At 39.8% G+C, this 25,733-nt stretch overlaps 2 protein-coding genes across 2 annotated transcripts; one reads left to right on the top strand and one right to left on the bottom strand.

Annotated features, from left to right (window-relative positions):
* Window positions 1–1,087: 1,087 nt before the first annotated feature.
* LOC111234406 (pyruvate dehydrogenase E1 component subunit alpha, mitochondrial-like) lies at window positions 1,088–10,701 on the bottom strand. The gene is made up of 11 exons (XM_022762484.1): window positions 10,583–10,701; window positions 9,445–9,513; window positions 9,174–9,347; window positions 8,769–8,895; window positions 8,522–8,613; window positions 6,502–6,594; window positions 5,633–5,788; window positions 4,790–4,861; window positions 4,635–4,702; window positions 3,850–3,958; window positions 1,088–2,964 (listed from the first exon to the last, which is right to left on the bottom strand). The coding sequence occupies exons 1-11, from the start codon at window positions 10,628–10,630 to the stop codon at window positions 2,800–2,802; spliced, it is 1,173 nt and encodes a 390-aa protein (XP_022618205.1). The 5' UTR covers window positions 10,631–10,701; the 3' UTR covers window positions 1,088–2,799.
* A 4,275-nt stretch (window positions 10,702–14,976) lies between these two features.
* Window positions 14,977–23,238, top strand: LOC111234547 (MAP7 domain-containing protein 2-like). Its single transcript, XM_022762695.1, has 14 exons — window positions 14,977–15,040; window positions 15,687–15,850; window positions 16,178–16,274; window positions 17,251–17,340; window positions 19,112–19,218; window positions 19,322–19,437; window positions 19,766–20,157; window positions 20,244–20,391; window positions 20,487–20,646; window positions 20,730–20,834; window positions 20,965–21,015; window positions 21,246–21,285; window positions 22,114–22,801; window positions 22,980–23,238. The coding sequence occupies exons 1-14, from the start codon at window positions 14,977–14,979 to the stop codon at window positions 23,236–23,238; spliced, it is 2,481 nt and encodes an 826-aa protein (XP_022618416.1).
* The last annotated feature ends 2,495 nt before the right edge of the window (window positions 23,239–25,733 follow it).

Below are 25,733 nucleotides of genomic sequence, written 5' to 3'. Positions count from 1 at the left end.
TAAAATAAATAGGTAGATACATAAAGGCAATCCCCTGCCATGTCTGCTCCCGCCATAACTCTGCATAATTATTTCTTTTAAGACAGTATTTCTCTTTGCTCATGCAAATGTTCACTTTTTTTTTTGTTGTTGTAATTTTACCATAATTATATATGTGAATATCTTCACTTCTTGAAGATAAAGTAAACGTCATCCCCTCTTTTTCAGTCACAGTAATTGTTTTAGAGAGGTGCTGATTCAACTTTATGATCATTTGTTTGTAGTGCTATTGAGCTATATATTATTCGCCTCAGGGTAATGTTAAGAATATAGTAGTATATGCCTATGAGAAATCGAAATGTATTCAACTTTGAACTGCTGTATGACAGCATTTAATAGCCAGCAGCCCTAGGCCACTGCTCTGTGGTCTTTTCAAAACTGCAGGGCCTGAAATACAAACATAAAGACATCATCTCTACTGTGGAAAGTCATCCACCAAATGGAGTTACCAGGTTGGTTGCACAACACATTGTTCACAAATGGTCATCAGTCAAGATCAGTTACTTTGCTGTCAAAAACATTTAAGTCTTGTAAGTCACTATGAGTGCTCCAGGATGAAATGTGCCAGTTCACCTGTATTTCTGCAGGGTTGCTGCTACTATAGCAGCAGCACGGCTCTTTGAATGAATTTCCTTGGTTGCCTACTTTCTTCCCTATGGCAGTCAAAAATCCTGACCATGTTGCTGTAATTCTAATTTGTATTAAGAACAATAATGTTGGTCTGATCAGAGATGTGCACTTAAATCTGATCCACCTCACATATTGAATCACATCAGACTCAAACAAACTTGCAAAACAACACTGGCCAGAAGAACCTTTACTGGGATCAGCAGCCATGGAAAATAAAACAGGAAAAGCAGATGTACAGAGATCCAAAAGAAGGGCAAGAGTGCCACCAAGAAAATGAGAAGGAACAAAGTTGTTAACCACATCCACATCTATAAACCAATTAGTTTCCTGAACAGTAATGAGCACTGACAACTATTCATCGAAGTACTTTGTGAATTTACCCAACAGCTTTGTATAAACAAAGACAAGTACGCAGATACAGTACCTTACAGTCTTTTTATTACAGCGGCTTACACATAAAACCAATGTTTCCGTGGAGTATTTCCGTGGCCCATCTGCCTCCCTCAATGTAACAGTTTACAACAAATACTCACACTGTAGGCATTTTCAGTTGTATTAAGAGAGGTATTGACATTTGAAGTTTTAGTCTGTTTTAATATTTAACTTACACTCTGGTACCCTTTAAAGGGCCACAAAGATTGTTACAAAGTTTATGAATAATAATAAGTAAAAACTAACATGGTAGCTTGCTGCTCGCAGCACAGGCTGATATGCAGGTTGTTTGTATTTTGCTGCCTGAGGTGTCACTTTTGTCATCATGTGTTCAAAAACTTACAAAAAACAGACTAAAATTCAAAATGTCCATGTATCCCTGCACATTTGAGCCAATAATATGCCACTGCTGATGTGTTAAAATACCACACAACACCTTCTGAGTGAGTGGTACATAACGCTACAGATACACGAGTAGCTGAACCAACAATACTTAACCCAACATCTCTCCTAGACTTGGAAAATTGGAATAGTGAAGCTTGGCTGATGAATGCACTCAGACTAGAAGTCACAATGTTTACATTCACCATTGGTTTAGATTGTGGTCACTTTGAGTGTACGTATTGATGATAATACATCTTCCTCCATATGTACATCAGAAATTTAATAAGAGCTTCTCTGAATATAAGTAAATGAGCCGTTACTGTTTTGCGTCATGAAACTCAAAAAGTCACCTGAGTATCTGCAACAGAACCATATGAATGTAAACACACTCTGTGAACATCCGTCTTCACACATCTGACTTCTAGATGCATAGAATCACCTGCTCAGCTTGGAGTGTGACAACATGAGATGACACGTTCAACTTCTAAACAACATGAGATCTGCCAGGCACGTGTTTGGTTTGGCAAGATAAACTGAAATATTCTGAACTTTTCCCTTGGTATTCTTAACCCTCTCTTACTTACAGTATAAAGAAAGAAAAACATTTGGAGACATATCAAGAGCATTGATAGTGACGGTCTTTACCCTGCTGCCTTTTATGGTGTCTTTGTAACAAGGGGTTAAATAAAAAATAAACAGACAAGAACTTATGAACTCAAATTGAATTATTTATCATGTACACTTTAGTATAAAGAGTACAAAGCCATTTTTACAGGCAGTCTCTTCTTGAGATGAGCAGTGACGGATGAACATTTGTTTAATTACACCTCAAAAATGACCTGAGATAAGCATCAAACAAGCACATTTAGAATCTGCTAAATGTTTTCACTTGGGAACAGATTTACAAAACCTTCTGAGGTAAAAAATTGTTTAAGTGCTTATTCTTAGGAGACCCCGACTATGCTTTAAACATAGCTTAAATATTTTCTTCCTCTAAAATCCATTTATAACTTTTGATGCATGCACTTCATACACGAGATGAAGACTTTAACTAATCCACCAACGTCAAAGATGGACTGAAGGTGTTAACCATTTAGTGCCCTTGTCAATCTTTGTTAGTTTGATTCTCAGAACATCTTTGTGAATATGGCCCCTGCTGTTAAGAGAAACAGCTTTGAAATGTAATTACTTGCTGATGCTTTAAGCTCTGGGTCTGAGGCACTGGTTTATGGAACATTAAATGATGTGTGCGTATATGTGAGTGGTAGGGGCGGTCAATATATTTAATATTATCAAGAAGGGATGAAAAAAACTTTAGCTAACAGACTTCAGCTTGGCCCATGGGTTCGTGCCGCGCACCTCCAGCGGTGGATTGTTGGAAAAGATGTGGTTGCACAGTTCTTCCAGAGGGGGTTCAGGATCTGTGGTGGCAAACTGAGCAGCATCTTCAATTTCCTTCCTCACCTCTACATCGATCTCCTATAGACACAACACAGGCAAGGCAGAGAATTACAGTAATACAGGGCATATGCACAACAAAAGAAATTTGGTTGAACAAATGTACTGTTAAATTAGAACCAACGAATAAATAAAATGATATATTTTAGTACATTAAAATTAGAAAATAAATGTTAGGGGATATTTTTACTAGATCTTGATCACTGAGGCACCTGTAGCAAACAATATACATACTGTACACAAAGTATATAGCAGACAAATGTGTGTTACAAAAGTAACATCTTACATTTTCTTATTTAACTAAGAACTAAAACAAAACTGTAAAAAAAAAAAAAAACTGTACAATCCTGTCCTCTGTGTTTGCCTCAGGCCAACTTGACCTCTACAGTATTTGTGCAGTGGTGAGTTCAGCTGAGGGGAGATGGGACAAGCTAAATCGAGTGAGACCAGCACTCTCTTGTGTTTAAACAATGCATTGCAGGTTTGCATCTCAAAGGAAGACTGCAGCAGAAATGCAAAACTGTCACAAACTTGATATATTCCCTAACTAGTGATCCAACCCTCATGAACCATTTTAAATGGCTACCAATTATCTTAACATTTGTGACTATATGTTGTGGTCATAAATGTTACTATGGCATTTTATCAGCAAGTAATTCTATCAACAAACAGTTAAGAAATAATATTATTTGTGTAGCTCCTGTTTCAAAAACTGACTATAAAACAGAATTTTATATTTTTATAAAAAGAATTTATTTCGATATATTGTGTTGCCACTGTTTTCTAGATGGATTACATGTATGTTTTACACTTATGTATTGTTGCTAATGTTTTTATCTGGATTCCTCAACAAGGTTTGACCAACTTTTTTTTTTTTTCATTTCAGAAACTACAAGTGTTCCCTACCTTTAGTTCCTCCACGCTGGCCATGTTGTTGCTGAGCATGCGATCCTTCAGCAGGGAGATGGGGTCACTCTTACTGCGGACCTCCTGGATCTCCTCACGTGTGCGGTAGCTGAGAGGGGAGAGATTGGTGCAGGGATGTTGTAGGGATGCACTAATACAGTATTTTTTTTTTTTTTTTAGAGCTGACACCAAATTCAAGTGTTGCAATCTAAGTATTTGAAAATCTTGATTGTCAGCATTACATCACTTTTAAAGACCATTAATATTAAGATAATTGATTTGATTGTGCTAAAACCGTAATAATCCCCCCTAACACTGCAGAAGAAATCTGACTTTTTCTGTTTATCAATAGACAACACTGAAGTAACTTCGGTAACATAAAGCTGTGATTTATGGTGTGTTTATATTTCTCATCACAACTTTGAGAAATTCCTCCAGTATCAATTTGAGCTAGTCTGCTTTAGCCAATACCAGTATTAGTGTCTGTGTTCAGTCTGTCCCCAGGCTGTGGTCAGGGCATTGCAAGGCCACTACAGCGGGAAGGAGAATACATGAAGACTACTGTGGGACATTGGCAGAAGCAAGGGGCAGCAGCACAGTGAGGATAACATTTGTAGGTCAGATTAATATTGTTCATTTTCTAAAGTCCAGTACAGCACTACACATCCAGACAAAAAGTGCTTTAAAGATAATCAAGAAAGATTAATGGCAGTCAGTTACAGCAAAAATTTAAATTGTAAAAAAAATTAAAGTTTACAAAAAGGTCAGGAGCTGTGATCATTTACCTGACACCAGGATCGCTCATACTGTGTCCATGATAGCGGTATGTCTGAAGCTCCATGAGAATGGGACCCTGGTGGGAAGTAAGTTCAAAAATAATTTAGCTGAGAACATGAAAATCACATTTCCAACTTAATATGATTCAATATTTTTCACTCGCCTTTCCAGACCGGCAGTGATCAGCCGCAAACCTGGTTGCTTCCCGGACACACAGGATATCCATCCCATCCACCTGAACAAAAAAAACAATATCCCAAATTTAATTGAATTACTATGTTCCCCTTTCTGGAAACACATTGCAGTCGTTTATACTAAACTGATCATATCGACAGGAAAAGGACAACACTACTCACATTTTTCTTATTGTTATTTAAGTTTCGCATCACACGTCTACTTGGGGTAGTAACAGGTTTACTATTGCATATACAGGGCACTGTATTGTACAGTGGCTTCAGAGAGTATTCAGACACCTTCATTTTTTGCACTTTATTGTGTTGTAGATTTAATTTTAAAAAGGATAAAATTGCCATTCTTGCCCAGTCTAGAATCAATAACCTATAATGACAGAGTGAAAACATTTGCAAAACATTTTTGCAACTTTATTAAAAATAAGAAATTGAATACTTTTGTAAATGAGAGATTTCAGTTTTTGAATTTTAATAAATTTGCAAAAATGTTTTAGATTGATAGGAAAACTGTCAATTGTATCCATTTAAAATGAAATCTACAGGACAATGAAAGTGTGCAAGTCTGAATATTTTCTGAAGTGACTGTACATGGAACATACTATGTACCTAAGTATATCCATTATATTACAGTACATCCATTTGGCAAACACTTCTTTCCAACATAATGTTATGATGTTATCACCATGAATATCTTATTTTAATTAATAATACATTAAAACTTAGCTGTGCCATAATACATGATTAACATGAACTATTCTGTGTGGTCAGTTTGATCAGTGGAGAAAAAGGTTCAGAGACATGAGTAAGGACAGTACCCTCAGACCAGGAATGAAGTCTCCTCTCTTGAAGTAGTCTGTGCTGGCTGCAGCTCTCTCCACGGATGTGCCCATGCCATACCTGTTGTTCTCACAGATGAAGATGACGGGCAACTTCCAAAGTGCTGCCATGTTGTACGTTTCAAAGATCTGACCCTGTGAAGTAAACAAAGGATGTTTTTTTTAAATGTGGAATAAAGAGTTCATATTTCACATTAGATGTAAATCACAAAGTAGGTTTTATCTTAAAGTCTGATTATATAAACATATTTAGAAAGTGTCTTATTCTATCTTGGTTTAGTTTTCTGGAGACTTGTACCATTTTCCCTCCTTAAAACAAACTTCATGTCCCTGCTTTGAATTTGAAGGTGTGTAACGAGCAGCCGGGGTTAGCTCAGTTACAGGTCGTCTATAAGATCAGTAGCAGCTCTGATTCAAAAGTAGAGAAACAAACTAAACTTAACCAGCACTACATAGTGATCTGCTATTGTTCTGAATTTGTAACGTTCAATGTATTTATTAGTTAAATACATAGTTAGCACAATGTCTTCATGTTTACAAGCACACACAGCGCTTCCACAAGACATGTTTCGCACTTTTTAAAACATGCAATTGTTAATGAAGGATTAGTAAAGTGGCCAGGTTCAAATCCACAGTTAATGTGGTAATGTATGGGGTTTAACTCCCTGAAACCGTGAACAAGATAAGCAGGTTGGAAGATAATGAATGCATGTCACTGAAGTACAAAAGTAGGATTAAACCTTGAACTTTGGAGAAAGACTATCCCCAACTTTTGAATAAAGCTGCTATTGATCCCAAAAGTAATCAAACAAAGCTAGACTAAAACCGCTGAGATTTCTGTGCCATACCTGGTTGGCAGCACCGTCACCATAGAGACAGACACAGAGCTCGTTGTTGCCCTGAAATTTGCAGGCCAGTGCCACGCCAGCACCTAGGGGAACCTGAGGAGAATCAAGATATGTCTGGGGTTACATTATAATCACCTTAAAATATAAAGTATTTGTTTAAACAATGTTACATCCAACACAGTTTTCAGCGAGTTCATCAGTAGAAAGGTTTTAATCCTTCTATAGACATTAAAACATGAAATACATAAAAACAAGTTACAGGGTTTTCACGTGACAGCAGCATCATACAGAATAACCTGACTGGATATCTTTGGTGTAAATAAAATCACACTTTTTGTACAGTCAATGTCATCTTTTATGGACTTGCCTGTACCTGACATTCATTACCAGTGTTGTGCATGAATGTGTTAAATGAGCACTGTTCATTGAACACGCTCATGTTTTGGTCATAGGTGAACTGAACATTTCCGTTTGCAACTAATGAACGTGAGCACGCACCAGAAGGTGGCAGTAATGCACCAAAAAGCTGTTTTCTAACTGCCAAAGAACATCAAAAGAAGAAAAACTGTTTTACAGTGGCACCAAAGGATTCATGCTGGTCGGTATGTGGCTGACGTTCAGACTTGTTTTTTTCAGACCCAGGAGACATAATTTGCATAGAAAAAAAGTAAAATTTTTAAAAAAAGTATAAAAGTCCTTCAAATGTTCAATATGAAATGGCTTCAGCTGCACCAGTATATATACTGTATGTATAAATATCTGCGAGTGAAATCATTAAGAAAGGGTAAGACCATGAGCCAACAGTCACAAACTCCCTTCACCTAAGTCAGACTCACAGTATATATACTTAAAATATATGCTCACATTAGTTTTTCTTAACTTTTATAAGTAATCTCTGTCTGTGACTCTTTAGTAGTATAAAGCAATGCATTCTGTTAGTGAAGTGGCAATGATTTAAGGCTGGGGATGGATGGGTAGGAGGAGGGTCTGAAAAAAATAGCTCAGAGCAGCTCATTACTAAAAAAAGAGAGAGAAAAAAAAACGGAGGATATGAATGTGAACTATTTCAAAATTATGAGCTATGAAAGTCAACTAGTTCATTTTAATCTGTGTGAACTGAACGTTGAGCTAGCTCCTCTAAGTGATTTCTTATTACAGGTTGATGCTAAGCAAGGAAAAGAAGTTTGGCTCCTGATTCTCTTTTTGTAAATTTAATATTAATCAATTTATTTTGTGGAAGCCTTGTTAAGGTTGGTCCAGCCAAGTTTGCTAACTCTCAAAATAATTGTTTCTCCGTCCTCTCATGCCTCAGTTCGTGGAACTCCCTTTTTAAATTTGTTTGACATTATGTAATGTCATTAGTCTGGGTGGTGCCTCGAGCTACGTGGCAATTTATGGCATTGGAAAACACATCAAGACTTTCTGGAAGCTGAGTATTTTGTTCTTCTGGCAAAACTGAAGCACCCATGGGACCAGTCATGCCACATTACTTTAGTTACACTATATTTACACAATATCAGTAAACACTATCAAACAAGACACACTTATTACCTCCATCAAAGAGGTTATGTTTTCACCCCCGTCTGTTTATTTGTCAGTAGGATTAAGATTAAAAAGTACAGAACTGATTTGCACCAAACTCGGTGGAGGGATGTGGCATGTACCAGGGAAGAACCCATTCAATTTGGGGTCAGATCCAGATAATTTATTATGAGGTCTGGTGTATTTTGTTTGACACTGGCCTTGGCGGAGGTCTGTGCCCTCCGAGTGTCCTTCTAGTTGTTTATGTGTTCACAATTACTTATCAAAGCTACATCAAACTGACAACATACTGGTAGCACGTGTAGATTTATGTTTACACTAAAGTCCCGTGTGAGTCAGTGGTTTTCAATCTAATTATCACTCCTTTCTAAAACAGCTCAACAATGTAGCTGAAGCGTCAGGTCAGTGACAACAAGGGACAAGAAACACAAAATAAAGGAGCAGTCAAACACCCTGCTAGTAGACTTTGGTGATTTACCTGAGCTCCAACAATTCCATTTCCTCCGTAGAAATGTTTACAGTACATGTGCATAGAGCCTCCTTTGCCCTTTGCAATACCTCCTCTTCTGCCTGTATATTAAAAACAAAAACACATGGGGGCAAGAAAGCTGAGGTGAAATGAAAACAGGAGAACAATTCATATGTTAAACTCAAACATGATTGGAGCTCAAAAATGTCTGGTAGCTGAAAGTGTCTCAGATTACGTCTCAGCATTGCAGACTCACCTGTGAGCTCAGCCATGATCTCCTTCACAGTCCCTCCTCTGGTGTAGGTGTAGCCGTGGGCGCGGTACGCAGTGATCAGGTGGTCTGTCAAATTAATTGATGCTTCAATACCAACTGCACAAGCTTCCTACGAGGAGAAAACAAACAGTTTGTCATGTGGTCCGTGGACATACATATGTGGATATATGTGAGATGTAATAAAATTCAAAATCATTTCCATTGCTGCATGTTCTTTTTTTAATACTGTTCATCTGTGTGCATCTGTTTTTCAACACAACCATTTAATAATATTGCTGGACTGTTCACATCTCATGGTGGCAAACATAAATAATTACTCTAACGTTGGGATGAAACTCTTCATATTTTTTCAATGTATTGATTAGAGAAAATTATAGTTCACTCAACCTGGCCATCATACAAGTGGCAAAATCCTCTGATGATCTTCTGCTTATACAGCTGATCTGCCTTCAGCTCCATACGCCTCATTGTCTGCATGGTGCGGTAGTACTGCAGGCCCTCATCACGAGTCATAACCACCTGAGTGGCCGGGGCCTCATCCAGCTTGTGGACATCACATTTCTAGAGAGAAGGGAAAAAAACCCAAGGGCTCACAACACAAACTGCCATGTGCATTAACCAGTTGAGTACCAAATACAATTTAGTGGTTGAAGCTTACCTTTACTTCAAAGGTAGCCTGGGTAGTGAAGTCAGCATATGTACGTGCTGACATGACCACTGCAGCCCCCTGACATGGGAGAGAAGATGATTTGAAAAATTATGATTAAAAAAGCTTTCATATCTGCTAAGGTTTGGAATTTAAGTTAGTTAGTTTCAGTATCCACTTTAAAAAAAAATACAAAAAAAATACAAATCAGGAACTATTTGGTCAGACAATAAGATATATACATATACAAAATTATAAGTCTGACATAGATGCAAACACACTGATATTTGATGGCAGCTTTTGGTACTTGTTACTTGGTACTTGGTACTTGGTACTTGGTTTTTGATTCTCAGTACTCATTTGGATGATACAACAAGGGTATTAAGGTTTGATACCCAGACCTAAGATGTGTTTGGGTAACTAGCAGAGCATAAGTAAACACTGCTTCTGACAGATCAAATGCAAATATGTTGGTAAAAAGAAATAAATAATAAAATATAACTATGCATATGCAACTCCAGTCCATGTTCGGCCACTTACTGTATTTCACTGTTATCTAACAGCACATTACCTTGGCTCAAAAAAACAACAATACGAAGTATGTGAAATAATAGCACTGTAAATTAAACAAAGTTTTTTTCTTGTGCAGCACAATTGACACACATCAGGCCACATCTCCAGCTCTCATTCAGCATTGTGATAAATCCTAGTAGTTCAATTTAATTCAAAAATAAATCAAGACTAACCAGATTGGGCAACCAGTAGCATAAACAGCCATAAAAATAAGCCTTTTTTTTTTTTTAAAGGTTGTGCTATTTTTCCACCACTTCACAGAATGAGCTCTGCCTGGTGTTCACATACGTTACTACTGCTGTCCGTTTTCTCCCCTGACTCCATAATGCGAAGCAAAGATTTAAACTACGTAAAATTAAGGGAAATGTAAAGGTACTGAGGCCGTTACTGACCAAAGCTGTCATAAAGATTTTTGTGCAGTTTTCGCTGTGTTAGCCAAACGAGCTATCATTCGGCCTCACAAGGTCAGAACAGCGATGACTGTTTTGTTTTGGGTGAACACTGGAGGTTTTAGAGAGAGAGACAGTAATGCAGTTTTTGGCTTTGACAGTCCATAGTTTAAACTTTGTGTACTTACATTCCTCTGAGCGCAAGCTCTCAGCACATTAGAGATGTTGGTCAGCATCTTTTCTGAACTAGCTCCCAGCACGGCACGGCTCCGTCCTTCTGTCAAGCTCTGTCCTTCCGGCTCCGCTCGTCTTCTTCTTCTTCTCTGTCGTCAATAACGGCAGGAAAAACCGCTACTGCCCCCTCTTCTTCGCTGGTCTAATGGGACACCATGGGTGATGGAAAAACTCGATTCTAAATTAAATTAAATTAATATTGATTAATTTAAAAAATACACAAATAATAGGGGTTTATGTGATAGGTCCTTTATTATTATTATTATTATTACTATTATTATTATTATTATTATTATTATTATTATTATTATTATTATTATTATTATTATTATCATTATTATCATTATTATCATTATTATCATTATTATCATCGACATCGACATACATAGCCTGCATATTATGTATATATATGTGTGTGTGTGTGTGTAAACAATAATAACTAACCAATATGTATAAAAGTATTGAAGTGGTGATTCTTTTGTATCGTATTGTTTTCACATTGTATTTTACTATGTTTTACAGTTGGGGTCTCTGACACTCCAAAGAGATGTCATGCTTAACTTTCAGCTGACTACAGATAAAATGTATTCACTTCAAAATCATGTGTCATGTATAAGAAAGTCTCACAGAATTAGGAAATGCCATGGAGTATCAAGGTGATAAAACAATGTTAATAGGCCTATATGCCTATGTCTGTTGAACAGGTCACATGATCTTGACCAGTGGTCATTTGTGTTAACCAGTTGTCAAAATTCTGCCAAAACTGGTATAGTTAGTTGTAACAGGTATTACATAATCTTCTTCATTATTTAGAGGGGCTGTTTGTCTTTAGTTTTAACGATTTACCTTAGTTTATACTGGTGCATAGAAGCTACCAACATCCCTACCCTCTGAAACATAGACTGTATCCTATACAACCCTGAATTATGATATGTGATGTAGTTTTTTTCTTCTTCAAATTATTTATGGTAAACCTTTTGTGTAATAAATAAACCAAATTTAGGACACACTTATCAGGGGGCACATTGTTCTCGGCCTATAGCAGCAGTAGCCTATATGCATTGATTCTGTGTGCTGGTGATGTCCTGCTGAATGTCACTGCCTCTAAATTTGCTGTGTGCCTGGTTGAGCTGTGTGCAGAGAGGAATCCTCCTCCATCTACCGGTAATGTGTTAATGGCCTGTGTATCTGGGCGGGCTTACGCTGCGACGCACGGTGTGGTCGATCGGTAGTAAACTCGATTGTGTGCGCACCATCATCTCCGCTTCAGTCCAAGCAGCAGCAGCAGCAGCAGCAACAGCAGCAGCAACAGCAGCAGCATCTCCCTCCTCCATCATCCACACAAAACTCTGCTGTCCTGTCCACCATCCTACAGCCTTCTTAATGACCTTCACACTGTTTATCTGAATGGTGTGTGGTCGGTTTGTGTCCGCTGTGGCTGCTCATACTTGCTGCTGAGGAGAGAAGCGGATACCTGTGCTGCATTTGCATCACTGCAGAGTGTTTTTGGGTGACAGCACGTCCATACATTTGGGTGTATTCTGCTCGTGACAGCTGCCATGGCAAAAGCAGTCGCACCATCCAACGCAATAACAGGTAAGCTCGATGTAAAGTCGGTCAGGCTGGTATCTTCATGCTCTCGGGGCTCTGTGTTGTTGTGTTTGCGCCGCGGTTTAAAGCAGACTCATGAATGACGCAACTGACATTTCCACCGCTTTATGTGCACGATGCTTGGCTGCGCAGTGGTGATCCGGCTTCACTCTCCTGTTTGTTCGCCCAACAAAACTGTTTATTTTGGTTTCACTGGACGCCGGCTTGCAGGCTGTGAGGTGCGTCGTCAAAAATATATTTATTTCCTTTAAAATAAAAACAAATCAAAAGGCTTAATGTTTTTTTTTATCAATAGAGAAAGTGAACAGAACAGAACTAGGGTTGCCTCTTTGTGTGTCTCTGCCCCCTATCATTGTGTGATCTGTACATTTACTCATATATATGTAGATATCAACATTATAGATTTAAGGGGTCATTTCAAAGAAAAATCAAACTGTGTGTGTGTTGCCATTTTTTTTTTTGTGATGACGCGACTCAATCGGATAAAAAGGGTTCAAATGGGTGGAGGGAGGAAGACTGGATTGATGCCTGTGACACAGGACAGACCCATGGATTACACTGTATGATTTGAAAAGCATCAGACCATTGTTTGATGACTTTGTAGGGGGGTGCAGACTGCTGTTATTTGCTCTGCAGAGCAAGATGAAGGTGAATATTTCACTTCGTTATTTAGTGTTGACCCTCTACGCCCTGAAAGGAGCAAAAAAAGCAAATCAAATATGATACAGATGAGTGACTTTACACTTGCGCCTGTCACACTTGTTCACTGCTTCATTGAGAATGTGGAAAAGATTAACTATTGAATACAGTAGTTAATGTATGTTGGAAATCTTCGGACTATTTCATAAAGACAAATGCTGAAACAAAATTTTTTTTTTTACTTTTGTCTTTATGTACACATAATTTTATTGCTGAAGCTTATATTTTTTTCATAACAGGTCTTATGCTCAACAGTAGTGCCTGGACAGCTCAATAAGATATAGAAATAAGATACAATATGAGCAGTATTCCCCTCAAAGCTGTAAAAGCTATTGTAAACACACCCCTGGATCATATTAGAGGTAGACTACCCATGTGGCCACTGAAAAATCAATACAATATGTCATCATGGAAAATGATAAGTGCTACAAGTTAACCATGATGAATGAGTTCAGTAATGTGTTTAGTGAAGTCGGTTGAGCACAGAAGTTCAGGTGAAAGCGAGCAAAGTGAAATACAGCAGTGGCAGCAGCATCTCTCTCGACTGCCAAACCACATTTAAGTGGGAGTCAGGGTTGTCTGCCAGGTTTCGGTGCACAATAAAAGCCCTGACTGAAAAGAGAGTGATTCACTCGATCAAGTAAAGCGACTGACTTTGTGTTGGCAGTCTGGCCTACAGTGCACATATACTGATTCAGTGAATTTGTGGAATGAAACCTTTTAACTCTGTAGTTCACAGGGGTAGAAAGAGGCTCTTCACAGTGTCGAGATGTAGATGTAGTTATTTGGCAACCACTGTCATCTCTCAGTATCCTTGTTACATAATAGATATGTTTAATATTTATTTATTTCATCTTTTTCAACTAAATATACTGAAATAAGACATTTGTTTGACTCTATCTGCTTAATATTAGTAAATTACATTAAAATGGATTCAAATTTTGAATATTTACTTCAATTTAAGTTTCTTTTTGTCCCTTGATGACAGATTCATTACAATTTATGAGTAAATGCGTGATGTCTCACTCCCTCTTTCATCTCCCTCTCTCATCCGTGATTTCACACACACGCTCACACACAGACACACAGACACACAGACACACACACACACACACACACACACTGTGACCACAATTTCTTGGCCATATATACCAGCAAAGCTCTCCATTCATACCGCTTATAACCGTTGAGATTTATGATATTGTTGTGTCAATAGGAGATTACTGTTTCAATCAATACTATGTGTATTCTTTTGTTTTTATTGTGTGCCAGGTGAAAAGATGGCTCCCCCATCCATCACTCTACTTCCTGACAAGAGATCTCCGACAAACAGTCACAGCTCTCCGGCCCGAACTGGAAAAACAAGTGAGTAATCCTGCCGGGCTTCTGTCAAATAATTCACACTTTCCTTCCAAGTGGTTTCATCTTATGCACAATCATTTAGATTTTTTTCACAATTACTAAAGAATCATTATAGACTGCATAATATGAGTCTGTGGGTCTATATGTATCAGGAAAATGTGTTTCAGAGCAGCAACAAAAGCTCAGCAACAACAACCAAAAGCAACATTCAGCATATGTGGAGAGTATCACATCAAGGACAGTTTCCACCCCTCTCCTGCACACTGCTGCAGTTTGCCCTTGGCATGGGGATACTTGGCATTTTGCAACACAATGCACTTAACACAGGCGCGGAGGAAATGTTTCCCTCTGGTGGTAAGAAAGCAGCACTGCTGCTCAGCGCTGAGGTGCTGATGTCATGCCTCTTTGGACAAAGCTGAGTGTGCTCTCTCTCCTTCTGTCGTGGTGATTCCAGCTCCATCCAGCACAGAGAGGAAGCCACACATGAATGGACACGCGTCCCCTTCACACTTAGCAGCGAACATCAGTAACAACCATGCAGGTAAACAAAGTAAGTCTCACTGTTTGCTTCACTGTTAAGCTGCCCTTTCTCTGCCCTTTAAATTGGGTACATTGCCACAGCCTTTTTTTTCCCCCCCTCTGTGACTTCTATCATCTTTCAGCTGCGGAGGGTTATATGAAGACGGACGACAGGATGCGATTAGCCAAAGAGAGACGTGAGGAGAGGGAGAGAAGTCTGGGTAGGTGATGTCCTGGTTTTTGTTTGGCACACGTGCAACTAAAGAGGCTGATCCTTTGAACCGAGAAGCTCTGAAATGCCTGTAGGTCTCTGTTCCTGTGCAGTTTCCCTGCAAAGTTTTTCGTCCTTACAGTTTAATTGGCTACGGAAAGAGCTTTGCTAACCAACAGAGGATTCATTTTGAGTTCACTGAGCTCCTGATATGATGAGCATTGTCACTTCAGAGAATGTGGCAGTAACATAGAATAGTCTGCAAAAGTAGGTCTCACACTCACAGTTAATCCTCTGGCTCCTGCACTTGCCTCATGGTGACAAGGATTTCAATCTTCACGATTTAGTCTTGAGGGTGGACTGAGACAAAATTTCAGGTTCACACTCACAGGTTCACATTAAAAATCAAAAAAGAATTAAAAAAAATACATGCACCATTAAAAAAAAAAAGAAAAGTCTATTGATGAGAGATTAAATACATTGATCAAATTGTTTTTGGCTTAAAAAAAAAGTCTTATTTTATTTCCACTATGGTATATATCAAGACAAACCGAAGAGCAAAAGGCCACCAGCAATAACACTGGTTAATTAACTCATTCACAATTTTTTCCTGGGAACCTGTGTCGAAAAAAATGTGTCTCGTCTCTCTCTCTCAGCGGCCAGGGAACAGCTGATCAGGGAGAAGGAGCGCAGAGCTCGGCTCCAGTATGAACGCACAGTGGAGGAACGCTGGAGGCGGCTGGAGGAGCAGAGGCAGAAAGAGGAGCTCCGCAGAGCTGCAGTGGAGGAGAAGAGGAGGCAGCAGCTCGAGGAGGAGAGGGTCAGCTGATTAAAATTCTTGTGGTCTTATGTGTGTGTGTGTGTGTGTGTGTGTGTGTGTAAGCATCTGAAATCAGTGCAGTGATCTGAGCTGATTTGATCTGATTTTAAGTTAATCTGTTTGAATATAAGATGGCTACATATTTTTCTTGAGTGTTAAATATTACATTAATGAACAAAGTCCGCACAGACTTAAAAGCCTACCTCCAAATACATAAAAAAAAAAAATATCATGCTGGACTGTGACATCGTGGTATTACAAAGAAACAAAGCCAGTGGTGAAGGGACAGCATTCAAATAAAAGTTGGCTCCTCTGTGTTGCCTTCAGGAGCGGTTGGAGGCCCTGATGAAACGCTCTCTTGAGCGAAGCCTTCAGCTGGAACAAAGGAACAAACGCTGGAGCAGGGGCTGCCCGACAGGAGCAGGTAAGGACAGAGCTTACAGATGCAAACCGAGATCGTTTTTGGACACATGGACGACAGAAGAGTTAGAGATAAATGTGAATGACCTGAAACAGCAGGAAATGGAAGAAAAATCGTGTTTGTTCTTCGGAAGGACTGCATTTTGCTGTATTTCTGTGAGATACCGTTACACACAGAGAGAGAGAGAGAGTGTGTGTGTGTGTGTAGTCCAGGTATTACTCATGTTGTAGGGACCAAAATCTGTTAATACAGTCACGTTATGGGGACTTGTCTTTCTTGTGGTGACATTAAGCAAGTCCCTGTAATGTACATCATCAAATGTTAAGGTGAAGACATGTTTATATAGGTTAGGGTTAAGTTAAGGTTTGGGTAACGTTAGGGTTAGGCAAATAGTTCTTAGTTTTGTTTATGGTTAGAGTAAGTCTCCAGGAAATGAGTGCAAGTCAATTTAATGTCCTCTGAAGTCCTGGAGACATGACTTTGTCTGTTTGCCTGTGTGCGTGTGCGTGTGTGCGTGTGTGTGTGTGTGAATGAGAGCCTTTCCTTTGGCCTGATTATTGCTGACAGCCTGGCTGCTGAAGTACGCATGAGCAGAAAGGTGTTCCTGGTTTCCCACAGAGACAGGATGGAGTTACATACAGTGTCTGTGCTGGTGTCTATGTAGAACCAAACTACATGTTATAAACGTCCACGTTGTTGTGGATAATTGAAATAATGGAAACGTCCACACAAACAACACAGTGGATTTCTGTCTGCCGGTCTTGTTTGATACCACTGGCGCGTCACCGCAGTTGGAAATGTTCTACTACACATAGCGGTTTTTAATCAGACAGCAAAAAAAGAGTGGTTACAGAACATCACGACATGCCTGCTGTTATGTGAACTCCCATCCAGGTCTCTACAGCTGGATGAGGAACTGCTCAGATAAACTGTTCATAACGCTCTGTCTGCTCTGCTCTGCTCCGCCTGCTGCCTATAGGTGACAGTGAGAATGCCCCACTCCCTTTCTCTGCTGCCTCCGCCTTTTCCCATGGCATTGCCTCCCCCCTTCCTGCTGTCAGCGAATCTGGTAAAGTTAAGCCCCCTCCCCATTGCTCTCCCAAATGTATCTCCTTTCCTGTTCATCCAACAGTTACCATGTTTGTGTCGGTTTTTTGGGCGGGCTGAAACTTCGATTTACACCACAGGAAAATGTGTTGTCTTTCTGTGATGCATGCATGTATGTGACGCTGCTGTGTTCTTGGACTTTTTAAAGGTTTGTCTTTTTGCAAGGAATCTGTTATGTACTGCAGGCTTAATTATGTTTGCTGTGTTTGTGCTCTTCTGCTATGGCATTTATCTTTGAGTTATCATTGGAGAAAGACTGTGCTCGTAGTGATTATACTAACATTTTTCTAAAGTACTGGTCTTAACCTATTTTTTCAGGTAAAACCAAACCAAAACATTTCCATCTTCCTAATGTTGTGGCAGGAATCTTCATTGTCTCCTCCCTTGTAGAGGCAAACTCCGCAGTACGACTTCATGTGGACCACCGTGCAGAAAAGGACAGTTAAAAAATGCACCAGCATCAGCTGTTTCATACACTAGAGTCATGTTGGCAGAAACATGTTTTCCTTGATTAAACACACCAACACATCAACCCTCTGGATTAGTTGCCCCTGTAATTACAAACAGGCCAAAGGACTACTGGATAAAACGACGTGAGAATCTCAATGACCTCCAACACAGGGGGTATTATTGTCACAGTGTGTAGGTGTGTAAGGAGTATCTGTTACAGTTTCAAAATGAAAGCAGTTAAGTGGTGCTGACTCCAGGTCCCTGGAGCAGACAGTTTTTGGAGATTAAGCCAAAATGACCTAGAATCAAAATATGTGCCCTAAAATAGACGCAGTCATCCTACTGAGATGGCTGCACTCTTCAGAGATGACTCTTTACAGACGGTGACAGAGGGATGAGAAGTTACAAGAGGTGGCATAAAAAAAGATGCCCTCCATGTTTAGGGCCTTTGCTTTTGTGATTGTGAGTTTGCACAACGTCCGTGTGTGTCTTCATTTGCTCATATTGTTGTGGGTGTGGCACGGTGTGAGTTATTGTTGGGATTATTGCTCACAGCCACGGCATGTGTGTGCTTGCATCATACTGCGTAGTAGTGTACAAACTCAGGGATTCATTTCTAAAAAAGATTACTAACTGTGGCGTTAACACACTGCATTATGTCTGACTGTTCAGCTCAGTCACTCACGCTGGCAGTGGAAAGAGAAACCGTAGGTTCAATATCCTATCCTGTCCAGTCAGGCCTGGTCTAATGAAGGGAAATCAATGACCTCCTTTACTGGCAGAACCACAACAAGAATGTTTCCCTTCGTATCTGTTTGTCCGTTTCAGACAGTCCAGCAGGACAGAGCTGATCTGTACAAAGTTCATGATGCATTTTTATCTATTGCTGCAAAAAGTAAATATGCAAAAATTCTCAGTGTTGAATAACATCTGATGCTGAGAATTATTTTTTGACATTTGAGCTCTAAGTTTGCAGCTTTTCTGCCCACAACTTCAACCAGAGAAGAGAAATGTATCACTCAGTGAAACATGGATGCCGATATCCTTAATATAGTTATACTGGAAATCTAAGATTGTGGCTTAAAGTGCAACCGACCTTCATATTAATCTGTATTGCAGTATCATCTCTGCCTGCTGCAAAAATGAGTTTGTAAGCTTCAGCTGAATGCAACACACACTGTCCAGGCAGCATCCCCCCCCCCCAGCTACTGTATTAATATCCCTCTGTCACTTGTTATTTAGCATCATCTGGTTTGATAAGCATCATGTTTGTCATCATGCAGCACCCTGCAGTCCTCACAGGTCACCCTTCTGCAGCTCGCTCAACCCTGCAGATCACAACAGAGCTGGACTTCAGGGAGGTTCGCAGTCCACTCCCAACACCCCCAAGGTCAGTCCTTACACCTTGTACCTACTAACGTACCAACATAACATATATAAGAATCAAACATTAATGGATACAAGCGGGAAGATCTTATTGCTTATTACTACAGAAACAGCGGCTGCGCAGAGACAGAAGAACTGCATCACCAGGTTGCGGATCACCTGTGAGGAGATCCGAATCCCCTGCTAGTGTCAACAAGCACTTGGCTTCCCCTGTTTCCTCTAAGTAAGATGATTTGTTTGATGTTGAAGGGTGGGCAAAAAAAAAGGTGGCTGTCAGCTGGGACCATTACCTTGTTTGCACAGCACTATTTTCTTTCCTGTCATGAGAGAGAGGTTCAGGAGATCCTTTGTGCCATCAGGCTATACAACAACTCAGCCAAAGGAAGTGGGCTAATTTAATTATTATTGTTTATTTATTATTAACTGTTTTTATTATTATCAACAATGAGCTAATGGACACATGAATTTCCCCTACGGGATAAATAAAGTATTTATCTATCTATCTATCTATCTATCTATCTATGAAACTTTAACTTCTTATCTGTGTGCAGGCTGGCATCTAAGATACGTGCCCAGTCTCCTAGCAATGCACATCAGCACCATAACTCCCCTACAAGACATCGTCCAAACATGTCCAGTGATGACATGAAAGCAGAAGACAAGAAGGTGGAAAAACACAGCGAACAAACCAAAGCCGAGACCGCAGTGAAAAAGAATACCGACGTTAGCAGCACAAATCCATCCTCACAAGCTGAGAAGAATGTGGTCAATGATGAAATCACTAAAACAAGATCTACTAAGGCTGAAACTTCTGATAAGCGCCTCAAAGGCGACACGTCTGAAAAAAATCAGTCCCCTGACAGAAAGGACCACATGTCTGCCAAAGTGGATTCCTCAGAGAAGAAGACACAGAGCAACGTTCAGGATGGGGACATGAAAAAAGGTGATGATAGTAGAGTATTTGTTCATTCAGCATTCAGTTTTACTACATTTGGATGATTCTTACATCAGTCTTTCTGTTTGTGACAGAATCAGCACCGTGCGCATCCGCGGGGAAGATGGCAGCTGGCACAACAAATGCAGAGGAGGCTACCAAGTTGCTGGCAGAGCGTAGGCGTCAGGCTCGAGCTCAGAAAGAACTGGAGGAGAAAAAACGGGAGCAAGAGGAAGAAGAAAGGTGGTTCATTGAATATATCATGAATTAGAGACGGCATTAAATAGAACGGGAATGTGTTTAAATGTGTATAACGGGTGTATGTACCTGCCAATCAGTATAAAGGAAGAGCAGCTGAGGAAGAAACTCGCACAGGAGCAGCAACAGGAAGAGGTGAAGGCTCAACAAGCAAAGGAAAAGGTGACAAATGAGGAAGATCCTCACAAACTGAAGAACGAGGAGCAGGAGAAGGAGCTGCAGACCCAGACTGACAAAGAGGTCAGGAATTTTTGGTGAAACTCTGTCATTTAAGTTCTGTCTTCAGTTCTGGTTACAAATAGATTTCATCTTGATCTTAACAGAGAGAAAAAGCCAAAGTCCAGGCTCAGGAGGACGCAGCACGTCAACGGCAAGACAGAGAACTGCAGAAGCAACAGGAAGAGGAGGAGAGGCAACTAAGAAAAAAGGTTATTTTGAACAGAAAAAAAAACCCTCAGAGAGGACAACCCAAGCACTCTCTGCATGCTGATTGCACTTGAAATATTTTCAACTCTGTAAAGTTCACACCGTGATTAAATGTTGATATATTTTTTGCAGAGAATTGAGGAGATCATGAAGAGAACTAGGAAGGGTGAAGCTGACTTGAAGGTACTGTAAGAGACGCCTTCTGTTCTCGTACAGTAGACCTGCTGCCTTTACGCACCTGCCGATTATGTGATCGAGATTTCTTTTCTTTTTTTCCTCAACGTAAATTTATTAAAACTTTGACTTTCTGTTATTAACTTTATTAAATTCTACTGTTGGTGATACTTTGGTTTTTGTGTTTTGATTACCACAAACGTTGACTTGATCTTGGTCTCTGTTCTGCATTGGACCAGAAGGAGGAGCAGGTGGAGACGAAGTCCGTCTCGCCACCAGGTTAGTGTGTTATTCAGTCACCCTGCAAATACCTCAGTTTGCTTGCTGCTCGTGCTCACTCCGCCCCTCGCTCTATGCCTGGCAGCTGTAATAATGCAAACAGGACATGTGTGGTCTGTGATCTGATTTGTTTATTAGCTTATTTTGAGCATGCGCAGCAGACAGCTACGTCTTTATGAGTTGGCTTGTGTGAATCTCAATAGGGGAGAGATGCCAATAAGTTTCCAGCATTGTCATTATTGTTTTGTTATGTAATAATTCTGATGCTTTGGCTTTGGAATGAGCAGCAATGATCCTTGCCTATATCAGCTTCAGTTGGACCAAGCAGAATCCTGCATTGTTAAATTGCTTGTTTTTGGTTCTGCACATTAAAAACCATCTAGTGTGGGCTACAAAGTATTTTCTGGAATATGGAGCAGCAGCTGAGGACTATACTCTTGGTGCTGATGGGGCACCTTTCACTGTAGAGCAGCACCATGGGAGCTGGGGCTATAAAATTAGCTGCTCTTGAAAATGCCCTTGGAAGAATTATTCAGTACTCTCTCTCTAGGGGATTGCTATGTAGAGTGTGAGCGAACACTTTATTTGAACTGTCCTGTGTTAATACTCTTACTTATTTGGGTTTTACAATTGAGCCAATGTCAATATTTAGTATCAACTTGTCCAGTAATACCGCTGCCACCGTCAGCAGGAACAGAATAGAGCTGAGTCTTCATTTTGGACCAATGAATAATTTCTTCTACTATGAAATTCAGTTAATGTTAACTGGACAGTCCAAATAAAGTGAAGCCCACTGTGATTTTTTTTATTTATTTTTATTCTCCACAGAGGATGAAAAGACCCTTCAAACTAATGCTCAGGTCAACGAGCGAGCTTCCAAAACCGTTGAGTTTCAGGTTAAAGAGCAGGTCACAGTCCAGGTCAACACGAAGGAATGTGTCCCGGTAAAGAAAGAAGCAGCAGCAGCAGCAGCAGCAGCACAGACGGACAGGCAGAAGAGTGTGCAAGTTAAAAACAACACTCATCAAGTGACACCAACACACAGTGTTCCTGACAAGATACCGGACACCAAACAATCCAGTGAAGAGCGTGGCAGCCAGCTTAACAAAGAAACCAAAGCCGGCGTTCTCAAGCAACAGGGAAGAGAGGTGGAGATGAATGTAAACAAGCAGCACAAAGCAAACGTTAAAGCCACAGACCAAATAAATAAAGAGCCAACTAAGCCGAAAGCAGATGCCAAAGCCAGCCAAAAGGAGGGCGCTATGATGAACGGAGGAGTGAAGGATAAAGGAAGTGCCTTGATGAGTAGCCGTCGAACTGATGAGGGAAGCAAACAACAAAACCCGCATGTGTCAGCAGCCGAGGAAAAGGTTAAAGGAGGGTCTCAGGTTGAGGTTATTAGAGCCTCAGTGACACCACCACCGGTGGGACACCTATCACCGCCAGTCATTAAGCTGGAGCCACTAGATGTGAAGGGGACAAGGTCATGTGATGAGGTGCAGTCCATGGAGGTCAGGTGAGTCATCAGGTAACCGTTTATTTTTAAAGTCTTGACAGAATGAAGTTAATGTGATGGTCTTATTTTGAAAAATCTTAGTATGATTTTACCACATCTGATTTTTCTGCGCCAAATTTATTTAAAGGTCCTGGATATTATAAGTAACTGCTGTTTTTTTTAATCGTTAATATTTCAGCCCAGCTTCAAAGGAAGAGCTGATTTCAATCCCAGAGTTCTCGCCAGTCAACGAAACCCAGCACAGTGGCATGAGTAATACCCGCGCTCTAGAAGATCTGATGGACCTGACAGGCAGCGTCACCTACCCAAAACTGTCCTCTGAAAGCAACATAGGCGACTGCAACAAGAACCTCATTGAGGGTGTTGTCAGTCCCATGTCAGACTCAAAGCTCATTGGGATGTCGTCTTCATCCTCAAATAAACTTAGCATCCAGTAGTCCATTCATTCTGTCTTTCTCTTCCCACTTCTCGCTTGCCCTCTCACTCTCTCTCTCTCTCTTCCGTCCCCCCACACACACATACACACACACACACACACACACACACACACACATACTCACAGGGGGTGTCACATTTTTAGTATGTGCCCCTGTGCCACTACATTTATGGGAATAGAGCCATAGAGATTGACTTACAAAAAAAAGAAAACTGTAAACCATGACTTGCAATAGAAACAAAACATCTCTTATATTATAATCACATAGCAACTGAGCATTGAAATGATGTGTCAAAGATTATAGTTTTGATTTTTTGTTTGTGTGCAAGATGAGCACATGTGAAAGAGAGTCAGGGAGATCAGGTGTGTTTGGATATGTGAAATAACAAAAAAGACAAATATCATTTCAATATAGATATTTAAACACACCATTGATAACATCCAGTAGCTTGGTAAGAATATTTAATATTCCCTGCACAGATCCCTCACTGGGTCCCAGTTCAGCCCTACTACTGGAGTAATAGAGCCCACTCAGAGCATCCATATTTGTACTGCTGCCTTTCCACATATACCCTATTAAGCCTTTCAGTCTAATTCAGTGTGTTGCTGGGAAGGCATGACCATTTCATTTTAATGACCCTAACCCTAACCCTATTTTTTAATACTTCAAAAATGATCTTCATGCATGAACTGATGATTTATTTAGCCGGAAGTTAATGGATTTAAAGCGAGGTCTGATCATAGGATTGTTAATGCACATTTTCTTCTGATGCCCTTTATTCCTTTTTTATCTTTAACTGGGACTTTCTAACTGCACGTGGGTGAGAAAGACGAGTCCAAAGCTGGCAACTTGAATGTTATCGTAAAAAAAAGAAAAAAAATCATGGCATCAACACGGATGGTGGTACATTACTACTTGTTTGCTGAAGACTAGAGTGAATCACTAACTTGGACATTAGTGCAAATATACAACAGAAGTTTATTTCACTGGCGAAACGCCCTTTTTTCAATGATTCCATCGATTAAATCGAGCTCTTATGATAGAAATAGTGACAGCTCAGCAACTTCACATCATTTAAAATGTTTTCTGTGTGAGGGGTTTCCTGGGCATAAAGCTAATGGATGCATTAATCTATCAGACGGTAACATACAGATTCCAATCAATAGATATCTGGCTATTGACTTCTAAGACTAAAGTGCACTGGGGCAGGGATGTCTGCTTAACAATCAACTTGGAAGTGTGCCCTGTAGCTATAAAGATGCTAATTGCTGTAGTTTCTCAAAGTCTATCATGTTGTTCCTCGTGGCCCTGTATAGGAATCATCTCCTTTAACTTGTTGAGCAATTCATAAAATTGCTAATAACTGCGATTTTTCATTTTCTGTGTCATGTTTAAATGTAATTTCAGTAGAGGTGCCTTATAAGGGACTGATCAGTTACTTTAGTTTTTGTGCTGAAACATTTTACAGTCTTCTGGCTGTGTGTTTATCCTTTCTGTTTGGCCACTGGAGTTGTTGTATGTGACCTGTAATACTTGAACCTTGGTTTGAAACGCACCATTTCCGCCATGCTGCAAACATATATGCCAACAGCTTGTACATATTATCTTGTCACTTTGTGAAGTGACATTTAGATTTGTGTTTCTCATACAATGCATAGCCTGGTAAGGCTTTCTGAATTGTCCTACGTGAAATAGCCGATGTAGTCACATACAGTATTTGAAAATCAGGATTTGCTGTATATTTCAAAAATTCAAACAGATGGTCCACATTTTTGCAAAGGAGACTGATCTTAAGGAAAGTCTACTGAGTACAAAGAAGTAATACATACAACCCTTTCAAAAAGCATTCAAGTCTGTTCATACCCATAGCTCCAAACATTCTCTCACAGCCAGATGAACTCTTTAAGTGATGTAATTTCTGTAGACACTGTGCATGGTTAGCATGGTCATGATAATGTTATCTGAAACAATAAAATATAAAACTGTGAATTCTGTGTTTTTGTTTATGTGTTAATGTATGTTTGTGTCATTAAGCAGATAAAAGTTGATCACATTTTTATGTCACAAACAGGAAGAGAGGTTCAAGACTTCAGAGATAAGGGTAATTAAATGTAGAGAAGAAGAAAGAGATCACTCCAAAAATGTAGATTTAGACTCTCAATTTCCAGCTAAAGCAGTCTGATAAAAGCTGTCGTGGAAATTCTTCTTGTATGTCTGAGAGTTGCTGGTTCTCTGAACACACTTGTGCAGAAAACAGGGGCAAAATGTTTAAAACTGTTCTACATCCTCAAAAATAACATTGAAGTTACATTAACACCTAAAACAAACAAATTGAATTGTGATGGAAATGTGTGAGCTGGTCACCTCATGATGAAAGAGGTTTCAGGAGACCCAGATGTCTTTAGCAGAAGCCATCGAGGAGATGACAAGTTGACACACCCAATTCTGATGGTCACTGTCCCTGCAGGGCGTATTTAACCCTTACAGAACTTACA

Source organism: Seriola dumerili, unplaced genomic scaffold, assembly GCF_002260705.1.
Source record: "Seriola dumerili isolate Sdu_G_001 unplaced genomic scaffold, Sdu_1.0 BDQW01000449.1, whole genome shotgun sequence".
NCBI classification, from domain to species: Eukaryota; Metazoa; Chordata; class Actinopteri; order Carangiformes; family Carangidae; genus Seriola; species Seriola dumerili.
This window is presented reverse-complemented; position numbering and strand designations above follow the sequence as displayed.